The 17,478-nt window shown below is 38.7% G+C and overlaps 1 protein-coding gene across 1 annotated transcript in view; it reads right to left on the reverse strand.

The window, feature by feature from the left end:
* Positions 1-329: 329 nt before the first annotated feature.
* The window catches only part of GRXCR1 (glutaredoxin and cysteine rich domain containing 1), a 67,137-nt gene continuing 49,988 nt past the window's right edge, over positions 330-17,478 (reverse strand). The window contains exons 3-4 of the mRNA XM_024107224.3: positions 6,095-6,160; positions 330-1,583 (exon numbers count right to left, since the gene is read on the reverse strand). Coding sequence (XP_023962992.1) covers positions 1,404-1,583; positions 6,095-6,160 — 246 coding nt within the window. The 3' untranslated portion in view covers positions 330-1,403. The remainder of the gene's footprint in view (positions 1,584-6,094; positions 6,161-17,478) is intronic.

The raw sequence follows: 17,478 nt of genomic DNA on the forward strand, positions 1-17,478 counted from the left end.
CGAATAAAACAGCTTTCTGTGATGAGGTAATACCTTATCCAGCTCTACTTCACATATGCTATTTCTGTGGAAGGATGGATCATCAATATAAAGTGCAGAGTAAGATCTTTTCATCTGTGAGAGACTTTAGGATTTTAGTGCTATAAACCAACTTGAAATATTTTTTGCTTTTTTTTAGTAGAAATTCCCTTTTGGAAGGAGTTTGATTATCCAATACACATCCTGGTAATCACCGTCCAGAGTGTGCTCATAGTCTATATCCAGTGCTAATTAACAATTTGACAAAGGATGTAAAGAAGCAGGATTTCATTCATCAGAAATCGCAGGATAATGAGTATCAGCATATTCTTTAATATCATTCCATTTCCCATTAATCCAACCAGTTCTTGTGCATTAGCCACTAAGAGAGGCTGCCTCTTTGTGGCAGCATAACATACAGATAGGACATAGACTGTATAAGGGGAAATAATATGCAAAAAAGTTTGCGCATTTGCAGTTCACTCTCTAATAACTCCAGGCCACATTGCATTTTGACTACTCCTTGGAGCAAATCCATCTGTCCTGCCATGCAGATGATCCATGAGAAGGAAGAGATTCTTTGTTACTAAGCCATAAAAGCAGAACTCTCATTCTAATTTTTTATACACCCTGTAGTTTGTAAGGCTTCCGTGTGACCCCAAGTTATCACTACAGTATGCAGCAGATCAATACTTCTTTGTGATGGTTTAAAGATGATTACAAGCAGAAGCTACAACACCAAATATTTATATAACTTTTTTAAATGAAACTAATTTGGCATTTATAGTAGCAGGCTAAGGGGAGTTAATGGTTCAAGAGATTGTTATGGGGTATTTTACATATATGTTAAATTTTAGCCCAAGTGAGTTGTGACCAAACATTGACAGTTCAGTGAAATGCTATGCGGAAAGAATTGTGGTCTGGGGCTAGTCCACATCACAAAATCACTATCATCATTGGCAGTCTGTGCAGAAACTATCAGATATGAAGTCTGTGCAGAAACAAACAGATATGAAGTCTAAACTTCCTTCTGATGGTTTCTCCAGGTCAGGACTGAGGTCCTTGGGCGGGGCAATGTGAGGAAACGTGTGCTCCTGCTGCTAAATCTCCTATGTGAATAAAGATTTCAGATCCAACAGCTGTCAATCTAGTAACTTTCGTGAGCGCTATGTTCCCTTAAGTAGCCTATACTCTCCCTTTATTTAAGACTCAGTGCAAATGACAGTCAGTGGCCTGAGCTAATGGCTTCAGCAACTGAATCAGAAAAAGTTTATTACAAATAAATTTTATTGACTGCATCAGAAACATGGTCGTTTTTAAAAAGTATATAACAAACTGCTGTGGGAACATCATAAAAGGAGGTTCTACATGGGAAGATGCCATTCTTAACTTGCACAGCTCTTGCAGCGCTGTAACCCGTTCTCGTTGCAAGAGGTACACTTGAGGGCTTTGAAAGAGTCTGTAAAACAGTTCCGAAATACTGACATCTTGCTCCCGTGGCACGCTGAGCATGGAAGGAAGCCAAAACCACCACAGGAAGGGCATTCATGGGGATGCTGCACTCTCTGCACAAAGAAAAAGAAAGCAAGAGAGGAAAAACGTTACTCTATTAATGACTGTAAGTTCTAGCATAATGAGGATTCCAAGTCAGAATTCACTTTGCAATATCTATTCTAGGAAACAGCAAAATCTGAACACTGAAATCTGGTTTTGGTTTTTGTCGTCCTACTGCCATAGAATCTTGCTTTATCTGTCCTTTCAGGTGGTAAGAGCAGCATTCAGTGATCAGCCAAGTTTATTACAAGTTGGTATATCGTAATGCTTAATAGTTTTTGTTTTCATTTGCCAAAAGAATTAGCCAGGTTCTAAATATTTTATTGTCTAGTTATGATCTATTAGGTAACTTAACTGGCCTGTTCTAAATTCTGGGGTAAGAAACAGGGGGTTTTATGTTTATATTATGTATGGTGCATATTATTATAGCATGACTTGTATAATTTCTCATGTTTATGTTTGAATTGTGTGATTCAGCATTTGACAGTTGCTCATATCTTTAAATGATTCATAGCATCTAAGCAAGGCAGAACTCTTTGGAAAACAGGTATATTCAAATCTTAGTATTGAGGAGATTATCGTAGGCTTTAATTGTAAAAGATATATACCAGCCATGGGTCTGATTCTTCTCACATTTGTACAAATCAGGAATAAATGCCTTTGAAATCAATCGTTACACTGGGGAAACTGGTCTGAGCAGGGAGAGAATAAGACTCAAATCTCTCAGTTGTTCCAGAATTGTTTTAATAATTCTGTCTTTATTTTCTTTTTCTTTATGATGCATTAAAGAGATTTAAGATGCAGACTTAAATCTCTTTTGATGAAAACATCACCAATTAATTTAATGATCATCCTGGAGTTTTACATGAGAGTAATGAAATATAGCAAGTACTTACAGTAGCACAGGTGTATGGGCTTTTTAGAGCTGCTGTGTTGTGTGAAGGCTTTTAGGGCTCATTTATAAAAGAAAGCCAGTTATACATACAATCCCTGTTATTATTTCCCAGAGGTATCATACATAAATAATTAGCAAATTATGCTAAAACGTACAATGAATATGCCACTTTTTTGTAATATTATCAAACAACGCAACAGAAGTGATGCAAAACTGTCCAGAAAAATAGTTGTCTACTAGTAATGCAGATCAATGTGCATAGCCACATAAAAAGTGAAAGGATGAGGAAAGGCAGATCCCTAGCTCGTATAAATTAGTACAGTTCCCTTGAAGTCAATGTCAGTTCATTTCATTTGAGGATCTGGCCCAAGAATCAGTAGCATAGCTAGGGAGGCAGTGGGGGAGCGGCCGCTCCCCACTGAGCACATTCCCCCAAAATGGCGCCTTTTTAATTTTTACACTCACCCCAGCAGTCTGGGTCTTCGGCGGCGGGTCCTTCAGCCACTCCGGGTCTTCGACTGCAAGTCCTTCAGTCTTCGGCGGCAAGGCTTGGGTTTTTCTTTTTTTTTTTTCTTCTTCGCTGCTTCGGCAAGAATCTCTTAAATTCTTGTATCCTAATGCATCTGATATGCTGCATGAAGCAGCACGTGATGTGCCCCTGAAGCTGGGTGAGGGCAAGGGGGTGGCCCAGAACAATGACAGCGCAAGCTTCCCCCATGTTGCACTGATAACATGGCAAGGTTATAGAGTGGCATGATTAGTGTTATCTTGGGGCTCAACCTTCTAACACTTGGAAAAGACTTGTGTAAAGCTTCTGTGCTTAAAATGTTTGCCATATGTTTGATAGAAGTGTTACATAAGTTTACATAGAAAACTAGATAAAGAAATCAGTGGTATGTAAAATGCCTACCTGATCCTGGGATATATAATCTCTACACAAAGCTGCAGAAAAAGATCCCAGCCAAAATGCTGTGGGAAAACATAACTTCCTGACCCCAATTTGGCTATTAGATCATCCCTGTGTATGTGTGGAAGAATTATCATGCTGAAGAAGCTGATCCAATATATACCAATGTTAGCCAAAGGCAAAGCCAGCTTTTGAATTTCTTGTCGGAGTATAGAAAGTCAGACTTAGAGGTCACATGAATTCCCTCTCATTTTTCCCTACATCCCACAAAAATGGCTGTTACCACTGTCTCATTCAGCAGGCAATTCCTATTTTTGACTAACCTCTGTGGGGAAGTGTTTATAGCAAAATTCATTTTTCATATCCAGCAATGCCCACATTTTCTGTGGCTGCTTATGATACTAACCTTTTTACTTATATGGATATTTTTGCAACTAACTCCAAAATTATAAGAGAACCACAATCTTATAATTAAATTCCTTAAATTTCGATTGCTGGCATCATGTGAAAAAGCAATGGTGTGCTACCTAGCAACACTTAGTGAAGGGATGTAACTAGGGCTGTTGATTAATCACAATTAACTCATGTGATTAACTAAAAAAAAGTAATCACAATAAAAAAAATTAATCATGATTAATCTCAGTATTAATCGCACTGTTAAACAATAGAATACCAATTGATATTTATTAAATATTTTGGATGTTCTTTTACATTTTCAAATATATTGATTTCAATTATAATACAGAATGCAAAGTGTACAGTGCTCACTTTATATTATTTTTATTACAAATACCTGCACTGTAAGAATGATAAACAAAAGAAATAGTATTTTTCAATTCACCTCATAAAAGTATTGTAGTGCAATATCATGAAAGTTGAACTTACAAATGTAGAATTATGTACAACAAATAACTGCATTCAAAAATAAAATAATGTAAAACTTTAGAACCTACTACTCCACTCAGTCCTACTTCTTGTGCAGCCAATCGCTAGGAAAAACAAGTTACATTTATAGGAGATAATGCTGCCCTCTTCTTATTTACAATGTCACCAGAAAGTGAGAACAGGCATTTGCATGGCACTTTTGTAGCCGGCATTGCAAGGTATTTACGTGCCAGATACGCTAGACATTTGTATATCTCTTCATGCTTCGGCCACCATTCCAGAGGTCATGCTTCCATACTGATGACGCTCGTTAAAAAAATAATGTGTTAATTAAATTTGTGACTGAACTCCTTGGGGAAGAACTGCATGTCCCCTGCTCTGTTTTATATATTTCATGTTACATTGTTTTATTTTTGAATGCAGTTATTTTTTGTACCTAATTCTACATTTATAAGTTCAACTTTCATGATAAAGATATTACACTACAGTCCTTGTATTAAGTGAATTGAAAAATACTATTTCTTTTGTTTTTACAGTGCAAATATTTATAATAAAAATAAATATAAAGTGACACTGAAAACTTTATATACTCTGTGTTGTAACTGAAATCAATATATTTGAAAATGTGGAAAACACCCCAAAATATTTATACAAATGGTATTCCTTTATTGTTTAAAAGCACGATTAATCACGATTTTTTTTTAATCACTTGACAGCCCTAAATGTAACCCTTTGAAAAAGTTGGATTTTGGGAGGGACGGTCTAGTTTTGCCTTAAAAGAACTGAACTGGACTTGTTGAAAGACTGGACTGCATACAGTGAATTCCTGTGTTCTGGATCTTTGGTGAAAATGAGTCACAACTGAACCTTATAGCTAATTTCAGGCAAAGCCATCTCTGTAAATCAGTGGATGTACTCTGTGTACCGTTATGATCATAGTCTGCTCTAGCCTGCTATTTATACTTTAGTGGCACTTAATGGCCCCTGCAAAGATCAGGACACCCATTGTGCTAGATGCTGTACATACACATAGTAAGAGACTGAGGTAACGTTCTAAGCAGATAGGACAAGCAAAGAGCGGGAGAAAAGAAGTGTGTCTGTTTTACTGATGGGGAAAGGAGACACCAAGCTTGACTTGCAAGAAATCACACATGAACTCTGTGATAGAGCTGGGAATTGAACCCTCATCTTCTTAGTCCTAGACCAGGGCTTTAACCACCCATCCTTCTGGAGAAGGCCCTGTCAACAAACACAGCTTAAGTACATGTAAAGCTGTCTCACTGGCCAGTCCTTTTGAGCCCAGAGGTCGCCAGTGGATGGAGGAGTGAGGGGTATTCTGCTACCCTCACTGCTACTACTGCTAAATTCCCTCAGGAACACCCATTTGTTGAGTGGAGATGGTTTGGTCTCGTTCAGTTGTACTATGCTGGATATTGCTTTTTGTTGTATTCACCATTGTGTTTCTCTTCTATCAGGATCAAACAATTTGCTGTCTGATTAAATATCAGACTCCTTATGCTGGATTTGTTCCAGCTCAAATTGTGGAGATTGAATAAATAGTTCTTACAGAGGATAAATGTCTTGGGTCTTCTCCCTATCAAATTCAGGAACAGTGGATGTGGACTGTTGAGTTTGGCATAGTGGCAACCCCAACCTTCTGATGGGGCTGGAATCTTTGCTGGTTTGTAACACTAAGTAGTTGTTCGTTTTAAAAAACAGGATTTGTTATCATCAGTTTAAAACAGAAAGAAAGGAAATACCCAGCAAATAATTTAATTTTAACAGCACAACTTCTATTTGTAGTTTCTCCACAGAGTTTGTAAAAATACAATTACCTCAATTTTGGTTAAGAGATCCTGCAGCTCCCCTGATTCATTCATTGACAGAATTTTCTCAGCTCCCTATTAGCAAAAAGAAAAAACACAGCAGATTTAGCACTGGGGGAACTGGAATTACCTGAGGGTTTACTCTTGGAAACTTAACTAGGTTGAAGAAATGATTGAACATTGTTCACGTGAAGTATTTTTGTTATGAGATTAACCTTAGGCTCTTGGCTAAAAGGTGAAAATAACCTAACCCAAGTTCCTGAAAAGCTGTCCAGGATTGGTTATTGAACTCTATATTGCATTTTTCTTGTGAATTCACCACAACTTAATTATAGAGACTGTTTTTGCCTTATTTTACATTATGCACTTCCTGGCAGAATAGAAAATGTCTTATATGTCAAAAATACAATTATATAAATATACAATGCATCAGAGAATGTAGCTAAATGATATAGGGGAAATGGTATTTCAACTATTCCGGCAGGTGAGTATTGAATTCAGACATAACATTCCTAATAAGTGTGAGTAAGGGCAATGAAAATTCTGTAACAACATTGAAGTCAAAACTCTGTAGTGAATAATAATAATGTAGGCCTAGTACATTAGGCCTTTGGGGATTTCTGTGATCTGAACCAGAGCAGTAATGAAATAGAGTCTCATTTTTCTTTCTGAAAGTAAATGTTCAGAGATTACTACAAACAAAATGAACATGCCAAAGAAGATGTAAAACTTTTTTTTTCTGTTTTTTCTTTTTGCAAATAATTAAGGGTCCAATTTGAATGTTTTGCATTTAACTTATGTAGCTATGAGTGTCTTGAATAATAATACCTGGCTCTTACATAGCACTTAATCTGTAGTGCTCAAGGTGCTTTACGAAGTAGCTAAACTTAACTATACCCATTTCACAGATGGGGAAACTGAAGCACAAGGCAGTCAAGTGACTTTCTGAGGGTCACCCAGAAGACAACTGGTGGCAGAGCCAGGAATAGAATCCAGCACTTCTGAGTCCCAGTCCAATTCTCTAGCTACTAGGCAACTCTGTCTCTCCTGTAACTCAGTAGTTACTGTCACTGCACCAAATACAGTACTCTGGATAAGAGGCTTCTGAACACACACTTAGTTCAACTGACAATATGTTGGAGTGTCACATACTGGTATCCTGTTATCTATGGCCAAATGCTGCTTCTCCCCTATCTGCACCCCTCCCCTCCCCGTTACCCTTGGGGGCTTGGAAGGCGCTGAATGCAGACAAATTTATGTTGTTCTACTGAGCAGGGAGGCAGGCCATGTAGAGGCCAAACAGAGGGACTCAGTGCACACACCATGGGGCTCTACTCCATGATACTGTTTCTATGGCAGCTGGGATGGGAGTGTGGTGAAAAATCAGCCCAGAGGAGGAGTCAGTGACTGGCTGGTGGTTATGCCACTAGGTGGAAACACAGAACCCTTGTGCATGGGAGTATACAGGTCCCCAATTACTTCTACAACTTATTAGTTGACTGGGGCAGCAGAGTGGAGGCACAGGTGTTCTACAGATCCTCAGATGGTATAAACTGTCATAGTTCCATTAAAGTCAAAGGCGCTATGACAATTCTTACACCAGTGGAGGATCTGCTTGTATCTAGCATTGGGGAAGATTCCTCATGCCTGCCCACCCAACTTAGATCCCCAGCACAAAGTTGTTTTGCTTTAACTTTTGCCGAGGAATGGTATTATTTTTCTCTCTGAGGCAGTCACAACAGATGCTGTGGATAATTTCTCTGCTATAGCTATTGGCTGCTATTCAGAGACACAGTTTATAATTATAGTATTTCATCTCTTCAAATGACAACATATGAATATTTTAGCCAACACTTATTTAACAACTGATTGCTATTCCATTATTTCACATTTACAGGAATTGAAAAGGAGAGGCAATATATATCTGGCTGTGATTAGTTACAGAAGCAAAGCTGACTGCGCACTCAGCTCTGCCACCTTTGTTCATGTTCAGTAGTGCCTTCCTCCATGAGTTGTCCTATTGAAATCTACTACAGATTATGGGCTGATGGGACAGCTGCTTCAAAGACTGTTCCATGGCCCTCTGTGACACCTACACAGGGGCTTCTGAAGCTCTACCAGCCTCTAGTTGAACACACCACACCTTCAGTTCAGTGAGATGACTAGCGGGAGGGTGCTACTTAGGGCTTGTCTTCACTACGCGCCTGGATCGGCGGGTAGAAATCGATCTCTCAGGGATCGAATTATCGTGTCTCGTCGACGGGGGAGCCGCGGCGGTCGATTTGCCACCGTCCTCACAGCGGGGTAAGTCGGATCAGATATGTCGAATTCAGCTACGCTATTGGCATAGCTGAATTTGCGTATCTTAAATCGATTCCCCTCCCCCCCCCAGTGTAGACCTAGCCTTAGTGTGGGTAAGACTGGCAGAATCTGGCACATGAACATCCCAGTCACACAACGTGACTGTTGCTACAAAGCCGTCATTTGGCAACAAATACAATAGTGTTTGCTGAGGCCTATCTATGTGAGGTGGGAGGAGCTAAGCTCGAGCTACACCAGTGCAAACCTCTGGTATAGATGCACTGCACTGGTATAAGACACAGGTTGCACTGCTGTGATTTATCATGTGATGTAGCAACATTTAGGGAGTTACAATTCCACTGATATAGATACATCAGTGCAAATTTCCCTAAATCTAGACAAGCCCTGAGATTATTACAGTTTATTTCTATTTAGAATAGAAATATCTATTGTAACTATGTAGTAACAGTTGGTAAAAACCATTTCTGTGGTTCCTGATTTATGCTATTTTGATATTGGATTGTAGTGTAAAGCTACTGTCACAACAGTATAATTCAAAATTTGACATGCTTTCCATTATGAATTCAGATTTTAAAGGGTTTATATTTCAGTTTGCATTCAGCTAAAACTTTATCATCCCAGCTGCAAACCAGAAATTCACATTGCTGCACCTTTTTTTAATGGTACAGTAGTTAGCAACAATTTTAAAGTCTTTAATATAACTCAAAATAAATCAATCACCATTAAAAAAATTATCAGTCTTAATCACAGTTTTAATCGCACTGTTAAACAATAGAATAACAAGTGAAAATTATTAAATATTTTGGATGTTTTTCTACATTTTCAAATACATTCGTTTCAATTGCAACACAGAATACAGTGTACAGTGCTCACTTTATATCATTTTGATTACAAATATTTGCACTGTAAAAATGACAAATAAAAGAAATAGTATTTTTCAATTCACCTCATAAAAGTACCATAGTGCGATCTCTTTATCGTGAAAGTGCAATTTACAAATGTAGAATTTTTTTGTTACATAACTGCACTCAAAAACAAAACAATGTCCATAAGTCCACACAGTCCTACTTCTTGTTCAGTCAATCGCTAAGAGAAACAAGTTTGTTTACATTTACGGGAGATAATGCTGTCCACTTCTTATTTACAATGTCACCTGAAAGTGAGAAAAGGCGTTCGCATGGCACTTTTGTAGCCGACATTGCAAGTTATTTACGTACCAGATATGATAGACATTTGTATGCCCCTTCATGCTTTGGCCACCATTCCAGAGGACATGCTTCTATGCTGATGATGCTCGTTAAAAAAAATGCATTAATTAAATTTGTGACTGAACTCCTTGAGGGAAAATTGTATGTCTCCTGCTCTGTGTTTTACCCGCATTCTGCCATATATTTCATGTTATAGCAGTTTCAGATAATGATCCAGCATGTTGTTCGTTTTAAGAACAGTTTCACTGCAGATTTGACAAAACACACATAAGGTACCGATGTGAGATTTCTAAAGATAGCTACAGCACTCGACTGAAGATTTAAGAATCTGAAGTGACATCCGCAATCTGAGAGGGATGCTTTCAGAAGTCTTAAAAGAACAACACTCCGATGCGGAAGCTACAGAACCCGAACCACCAAAAAAGAAAATCAACCTTCAGCAAGTGGCATCTGACTCCGATGATGAAAATGAACATGTGTTGGGCTGCACTGCTTTGGATGGTTATCAAGCAGAACCCATCATCAGCATGGACACATATCCTCTAGAATGGTGGTTGAAGCACGAAGGGACATATGAATCATTAGCGTATCTAGCATGTAAATATCTTCCAATGCCGGCTACAACAGTGCCATGCAAACACCTGTTCTCACTTTCAGGTGACATTGTAAACAAGAAGTGGGCAGCATTATCTCCTGCAAATGTAAACAAACTTGTTTGTCTGAGCGATTGGATGAACAAGAAGTAGGACTGAGTGGAATAGTAGGCTCTAAAGTTTTACGTTGTTTTATTTTTGAATGCAGTTATTTATTATACATAATTCTACATTGTAAGTTCAACTTTCACGATAAAGTGATTGCACTACAGTACTTGTATTAAGTGAACTGAAAAATACTATTTCTTTTGTTTTTACAGTACAAATATTTATAATAAAAATAAATATAAAGTGAGTCCTGTACACTTTGTAGTCTGTGTTGTAATTGAAATCAATATATTTTAAAATGTGGAAAACACCCCAAAATATTTATATAAATGGTATTCTATTATTGTTTAACAGCACGATTAATCATGATTAATTTTTTTAATCGCTCGACAGCCCTAGTCTGAACTAGAAATGAAATGTAAGAATATTTTACAGGGAACTAATCTATATTGTGGACCTGTGACGCTAAGAATAATAATTAAGGCTCCATTGTTTAGGTCAGAAAGAAGCTATTGTGTTAGCATGATAGCTGCTTTTCATAACATCTGTATCGATGACACAGGCTATGGGCTAGATAATGCCCTGCACTTATGCAGCTGCACTGGGGTGGTAAGAAGTAAGTATTCTGCCCCTTCTGAGGCCAACATAAGGGCCATCCATAATTACAGCCCAGTTCTCTGGGGGTAGTAGATCCCTAACACCCCCTTAGCATGAGCTCCATGCTAAAAGCATGATCTAGCCCAGCAGTTCTCAAACTATGGGACGGGACCCCAAAGTGGGTCGGAACCCCATTTTAATGGGGTTGCCAAGGCCGGTTTAGACTTACTGAGGCCCAGGGCCAAAGCCCAAGCCCCACAGCCCAGGGCAGCAGGGCTCAGATTATAGGCCCTGCCTGGGGCTGAAGTCCTCGGGCTTCAGCATTGACCCCTTGCCTGGGGGTCGGGCTTTCACTTTGGCCCCACCACCTGCAACAGTGGGGCTTGAGTGGGCTCAAGGTTCGGTCCCCCATCCTGGAGTCATGTAGTAATTTTTGTTATCAGAAGGGGGTCGCAGTGAAATGAAATTTGAGAACCCCTGATCTAGCCCTATGTAGGTAGCATGCTAAAATAGATTTAATTGTACCTATTCCATAGACACCATTTTTATGTTAATGGGAGCTCTTTCACTGAGTGTGCAATTGCTCTTTCCAGGGGTGTTGGGGCAATTTGTATAGTTGGGGTGCTGAGAGCCATTGAACCAAACTGTAAACCCTGTATATAATGGAAACCACTTCAAGCCAGGGGGTGCTACTGCCTCCCCCACACCTCTAGTTCCAGCACCTGTGGCTCTGTCTTCACACTATTACAATACGGGGTCTCTGAGACTACCTCACTCTGAAGAACTGAAATAAACTAACTTCAAGTGCTGGGTTTACTAGTAGGTTTGACGGGTTGGATCACAGAAACCCCCTTGGGAACTGCCACTTGATGTGCCAAGACTTTTGCTCCTGCTTTCCCTGCCAGCCTGGCAATCCAGCACCCTGTCTTGTTAGGCCAGACACGCCAGTCTGCTCCAACACAGACCCAGGTCTGAACCATGTGCCCCAAAGCTGCAGACTTAACCTGAAAGCAACTTACAGAAATGTTCCTGTCTTTAACACTCAGATGCCCAACTCCCAATGGGGTCTAAACCCCAAATAAATCCGTTTTAATTGTTCGCCCTCTGTAACACTGATAAAGAGATATGCACAGCTGTTCCCTCCCCCGCTCCCAAGTATTAATGCATACTCTGGGTTAATTAATAAGTAAAAAGTGATTTTACTAAATACAATCACTCACACCCCCTGTAGTTATTGTCCTTTGTTCCAGTTTCTTTCAGGTATCCATGGGGGTGGAGAGGCTATCTCTTTAGCCAGCTGAAGAAAAAATGGAGGGGTCTCCCACAGGCTTAAATAGACTTTCTCTTGTGGGGGGAGACCCTCTCCTCTCTCATTATGCAAAGTCCAGCTCCAAGATGGAGTTTTGGAGTCACATGGGCAAGTCACATGTCCATGCATGACTGAGTTTCTTAACAGCCAAGCCACATTCCTGGGAAAGCTCGGATGTGGACTGGTATCTTCGAATTCATTGTTGGCTTAAGTGGTTCTTGATTGGGCATTTAATTTGCACATTCCTTTCTCAATAGAAATCAAGCAAGTATACAGCCAATATTCCTAACTTCAAATACAAAAATGATACATGCATACAAATAGGAGGAATGTATTCAATAAATCATAACCTTTACATAGCTATGTTACATGGCATATGTAGCATAAAACACATTCCAGTTATATGATATAACTTATATCATATATATATTCATAAGCATATTCCCATGAAGACTTATGGGGTACACAATCACTGTAGGATCTAGAATTATGATCCAAATAATCAAGGTTATTCATCTTAGACCCTTAAGTCCACTAAAGTAAAAAGCCTGGCCTTCTAACTGTTTTTTGGTTGAGTAAATCCTTCTCTATCCCACAAGAACTCTCTGAGGGCAGGTCTTCACTACAGGGGGTGATCGATTTAAGATACGCAAATTCAGCTACGCGAATAGCGTAGCTGAGTTCGACCTATCAGAGCCGACTTACCCCGCTGTGAGGACGGCGGCAAAATCGACCTCCGCGGCTCCCCGTCGACGGCGCTTACTCCCACCTCCGCTGGAGGAGTAAGAGCATCAATTCGGGGATCGATTGTCGCGTCCCGACGAGACGCGATAATTCGATCCCCGAAAGATCGATTTCTACCCACCGATTCAGGCGGGTAGTGTAGACCTAGCCTCATAGTGTGAGGAATTTCTAGTCAGAGGAAAGCCTATCTTGTTGGATGAATAGATTCTATCATTCATTAGTAATCTAACATTAACCTAATATTAGTGTGGATTTAAATGTAAGCCACAGCACTTAATGCCTGTATTAACCGTTTTGCAGAGAAATGGCAAACAAAAGGCAGACACGAAAAGGGCTTCTAAGGTGCATTGTCTTAAATAATTATTTTCTTTTAAGGTTCCTTCAGTAAGACTGAGTTTTAATGCACAGGAACTTAAGGAATAAGTCACTCACTTTGCAGTCCTTGTTTAGCAATGGTTCAATGAGAGTTTTGCCTAAGTTAAAGGCCACAGGATTTGGTCCTAAGAGAATTAGCAAGAGGCATAGTTCAGGGACATGAGGTGAAAGCTTTCCTACGCTGTCCTGCCAATGCACCATATGCCTTACTTGCACGAGCAGAAGTGCAAAGGTGATGTCTCTCTCTGAGCAAGGACTATCTCACAGTGTCTGTATGGGAATTTAGTAACATGCATGTCTTTCTATATACAAAAAGAACAGGAGTACTTGTGGCACCGTAGAGACTAACAAATATATCCTGTTCTTTTTGTGGATACAGACTAACACGGCTGCTACTCTGAAACCTTTCTATATACACTAAGTTAGAGTGTGGTGTGAATGAGGTATGTTGAATGTAGATACATGAAGATCATGTTATGATCTGGGACCCTGATGCAGGATCTGGGCCTAAAACTGTCTCTGAATTTCCTTTCCCCTTTATCCCCTATCTCTTTAATATGTAAATTCATTTATTTTTCCAGACTGTCTCTCATTTAAAGAGAGTTATCATTCATACAAAACTATTTTTATCAACCATCAATAAAGAAAAATAATATTATGTTTTAATGGAGTCTTAGTGAAATAAATCTGCTGCTGTATAGTTGGGATTTATTAAAAGTTTGAAAAGATGAAATGAGAACAAATGTCACTAAAACAGAGTCATCACTCTCTACCCTCCACCACACTGCAGTGAAAGTGCATTTGAGTTTAGATTAAATCCATCGCTCTTTTTGGGAGGAAAGTGTATAGTTGTGAATAGAGCTGGGCAAATAACTGATTTTTCAGTTCAGTGGCAGTTCCAAAAAGTAATAAAATAAAAAAAAGAATGTTTTGTTCGACCCAAAACAAAACGAGTTGATTTCTTGTTCTAAGGTGTTTTTTTAAATAAAGAAAAATTCAAAATAAAAGTATTTTCAGTTGAAAAAATACAATATTTTATTTTGAAAATGTCAATGTTTCTATTTTTTTCAGAATTTTGTTTTGGGTTTTTACCAGTCAAAACAATTCAGTGAATTTGCCATAAATTTACAAAATGTTTTGGTTGACTTGAGTCTTCATTTTTCTCAGAAAAAAATTTCTCCTAGCTCTAGTTATGAATACTTCCATAATAGTAGAAGAAACACCTTTAACATGACATCTCTTGGTGTGGTAGTTAGTTGCCCTGGTAAAACAACCCCTGCATTCTAAGCAATCTTGCTCTTCAGTCTATAAATCTGCTTTTACATTCGTAGAGTAAGGACTGACTCCTCTGCCCAAAAGCATATTCTTTCTTATTTTGGTCCATCTCTCTGGATTGCCGACTTGACTGTTGGGCTCAGATTCTATAACACCTTAAAATGACACTCTTTTTTCATATACATTCTTACTATTTGCTTGGCTTTTGGCAGGTTTATCCCCATCCAGCAAATAAGAAAGAACATTTGTACTGATGTCAAATCTGTCATTGAGAAGAGAAATATAGGGGGAGCTTGAGTGCAGCAAGTCATGATATTCACTGAAGATGTTTATTTTATTAAGGTCATTGTGCCAAATTCTGGTTTCTTATGCTGCCATTAATCCAGGATAACTTCTTTGATTTTTGGCCAAGTATCTTAATTCCACAGGTGAGTGCATGTTTACTCCTTTTGGAGGGCTGAATGGGATGCGTGTCGCAAAGCAAGCGATGCTTAGTATTACCCACAGTTCACAAACTGTAGTATATGAAACACTGGTAATCTCATGAAAGAGTAAAGTATCTGTAAGAGTTAGCCCAGCAAGCTCCCTTTTATAGAATATCTGCTTCTCAGATTACCATTAAACAATTCCAGGAGACCAAGATTCAGCAGTTACTGCTGGACTTTTCAGTTTATGAAGGCAACACTTGTCGTTTCATGGATCTATAGATTATAAGGCCCAAGGGTACCTTTATGATCATAGAGTCTGACCTCCAGCGTAACAAAGATCCTAATTTCTCACTGAACTAAAGCATGTCTTTTATAAAAGATGGCTGATATTAATATGAATAATCCACCACATTCCTGGATAAATTGTTCCAATGATTAATTACCATTGCTGTATCTTATTTTCAGTTTGAATTTATCTAGCTTCAACTTCCTGCCATTGAATCTTGTTATGCCTTTGTCTGCTAAGTTAAATAGCTTTCTACTATCAGAAATATTCTCAATGGAGGCACTCATAGGCCATGATCAAGTCACCTATTAACCTTGTCTTTGATAATATAATTGGGTTGAGCTTCTTAAATCTCTCACTGTAAGGCAGGCTTTCTAGACCTTGAATAATTCTTGTTGCTCTTTTTTTGAACCCTTTCCAATTTTTCAAAGTGTGGACACCAGCCATGACATGGTATTCCAGAAATGATCTCACCAAGTATAGACATAATACCACCTTCCCACTATGACTCTATATCCCCTGTATACACCCTCATAGCCATACCAGCTCATGTTCAGTTCATTATTCACTATGACCTATAGGTCCTTTCCTGAGTCACTGTTTTGCATGATAAAATCCCTCATCCTGGAAATATGATTTACAGTCTTGGTTCTTGGATGCATGACCTTGCATTTGTCCATATTAAAATGCATGTTGCTTGTTTCAGGGAGTAGACACTGGCTTATATCACTTTGTATAAAGACAAATAACCTTATTACAACCTTAAATGAGGCAGGGGGTTGGGTGGCAATAGTAACTACTGACTGAAAAGAGTGGGTTTATAAGAAATAAGAGGCCCAAACTAAAATGGCAAACTCAAGGACATCTTGACCCTGTTTAGCCTACAGAATGAGTCCCTTTCCTTGCTCCTAAAATTATCCCTCATAAAGTTAATAACCCAACTCCCATCTCCTCCGCCATCTTTGAGGAGGGTTTTCCCAGCACAGAGGAATTAATTCAACTACAAGATGCAGTTTTTTCTTAAGGGGCTGGGGGTGGGGGTGGGTAGGGACACAATACATGGGAGCTGGGGACAGAGTCAAGTATTCATCTTTACACATTCACAGGATCCTACTGTTGGACAGTTGATCTCACCCATTGTAACAGGCAGTAGTCAGAGATGTTCAAATGGCTGGGAAGCTTGCAACAAAAGGAGAAAACTGTGAATGTAATATTGTTACATAGTCTAGGAAAGGAGAACCTAAATTTAGTCTTCAAAAAGCTAAATTGCTGGCTTATTGGTCTTTAAAAAGATATTATTAAAGCCTACCCTTTAGGAGTGCCGACCTCTGCAAAAGGGGGAAAGTAGGTGGGGAAAAAACACTAGAGGCTTGTTCTGGTAACAGATGTATAATAGTTACACCACACTCATGTTAGTGGGACAATGGCTGTAAGGGCATTCACCATTCATACCACCAAAGGAAAGCCATAGAATAGTTTCGCTGTTGCAAAATACAAAAGCATTTGAGTAGGGTAATCATAGAAATTTGCTGCAATGATAGTAACAGTGCAACCATCACTACTTAGTTTATAATAAAACTACATTTTACAATTGGTATTTTCTTAAAGAACTACATAAATTTAAATGTTGTCATCATCATCATCAGTAAATCTTCATAGAGCATAAAGCAAATAAAAATCTAATTCTTAAACCTGCCACTCCATTAGAACTGGCCAAAAGAAGGGGAGAAATATAATATTATTTTTAAAAAGTGAAATTGATTAAATGGATATATAACTCAATTTCTTCAATCAGATCTCTAAGATGAACGAATAATGGAATAAAATTAATCAAATATTTCATATGAAAATTATTCAATAAGTTCTACTTTAATTTGCAAAATATCATTCAACGAGCCACTTTGCATATTTTACATACAACTTTTTCTCCCCGCTCCTTCCACAAAAAACCCCTAGGACTTTACATACGACAGGTCTCAGACAGTTCTGAATGCCCTTGGAAAAGGATAAACAAATGCTACAATTCCTTTTTTGTATCACCTTCTTGCTGAAAATGCTGAGCTATTGAAACAGAGTGAAAAATCAGAGGGTATACTTCAGTTTCACAGAGAGGCAGGCCGGCCTTGGGTAAATGTTAGAGGAGATATC

Source organism: Chrysemys picta, chromosome 5, assembly GCF_011386835.1.
Source record: "Chrysemys picta bellii isolate R12L10 chromosome 5, ASM1138683v2, whole genome shotgun sequence".
Lineage (NCBI taxonomy): Eukaryota > Metazoa > Chordata > Testudines > Emydidae > Chrysemys > Chrysemys picta.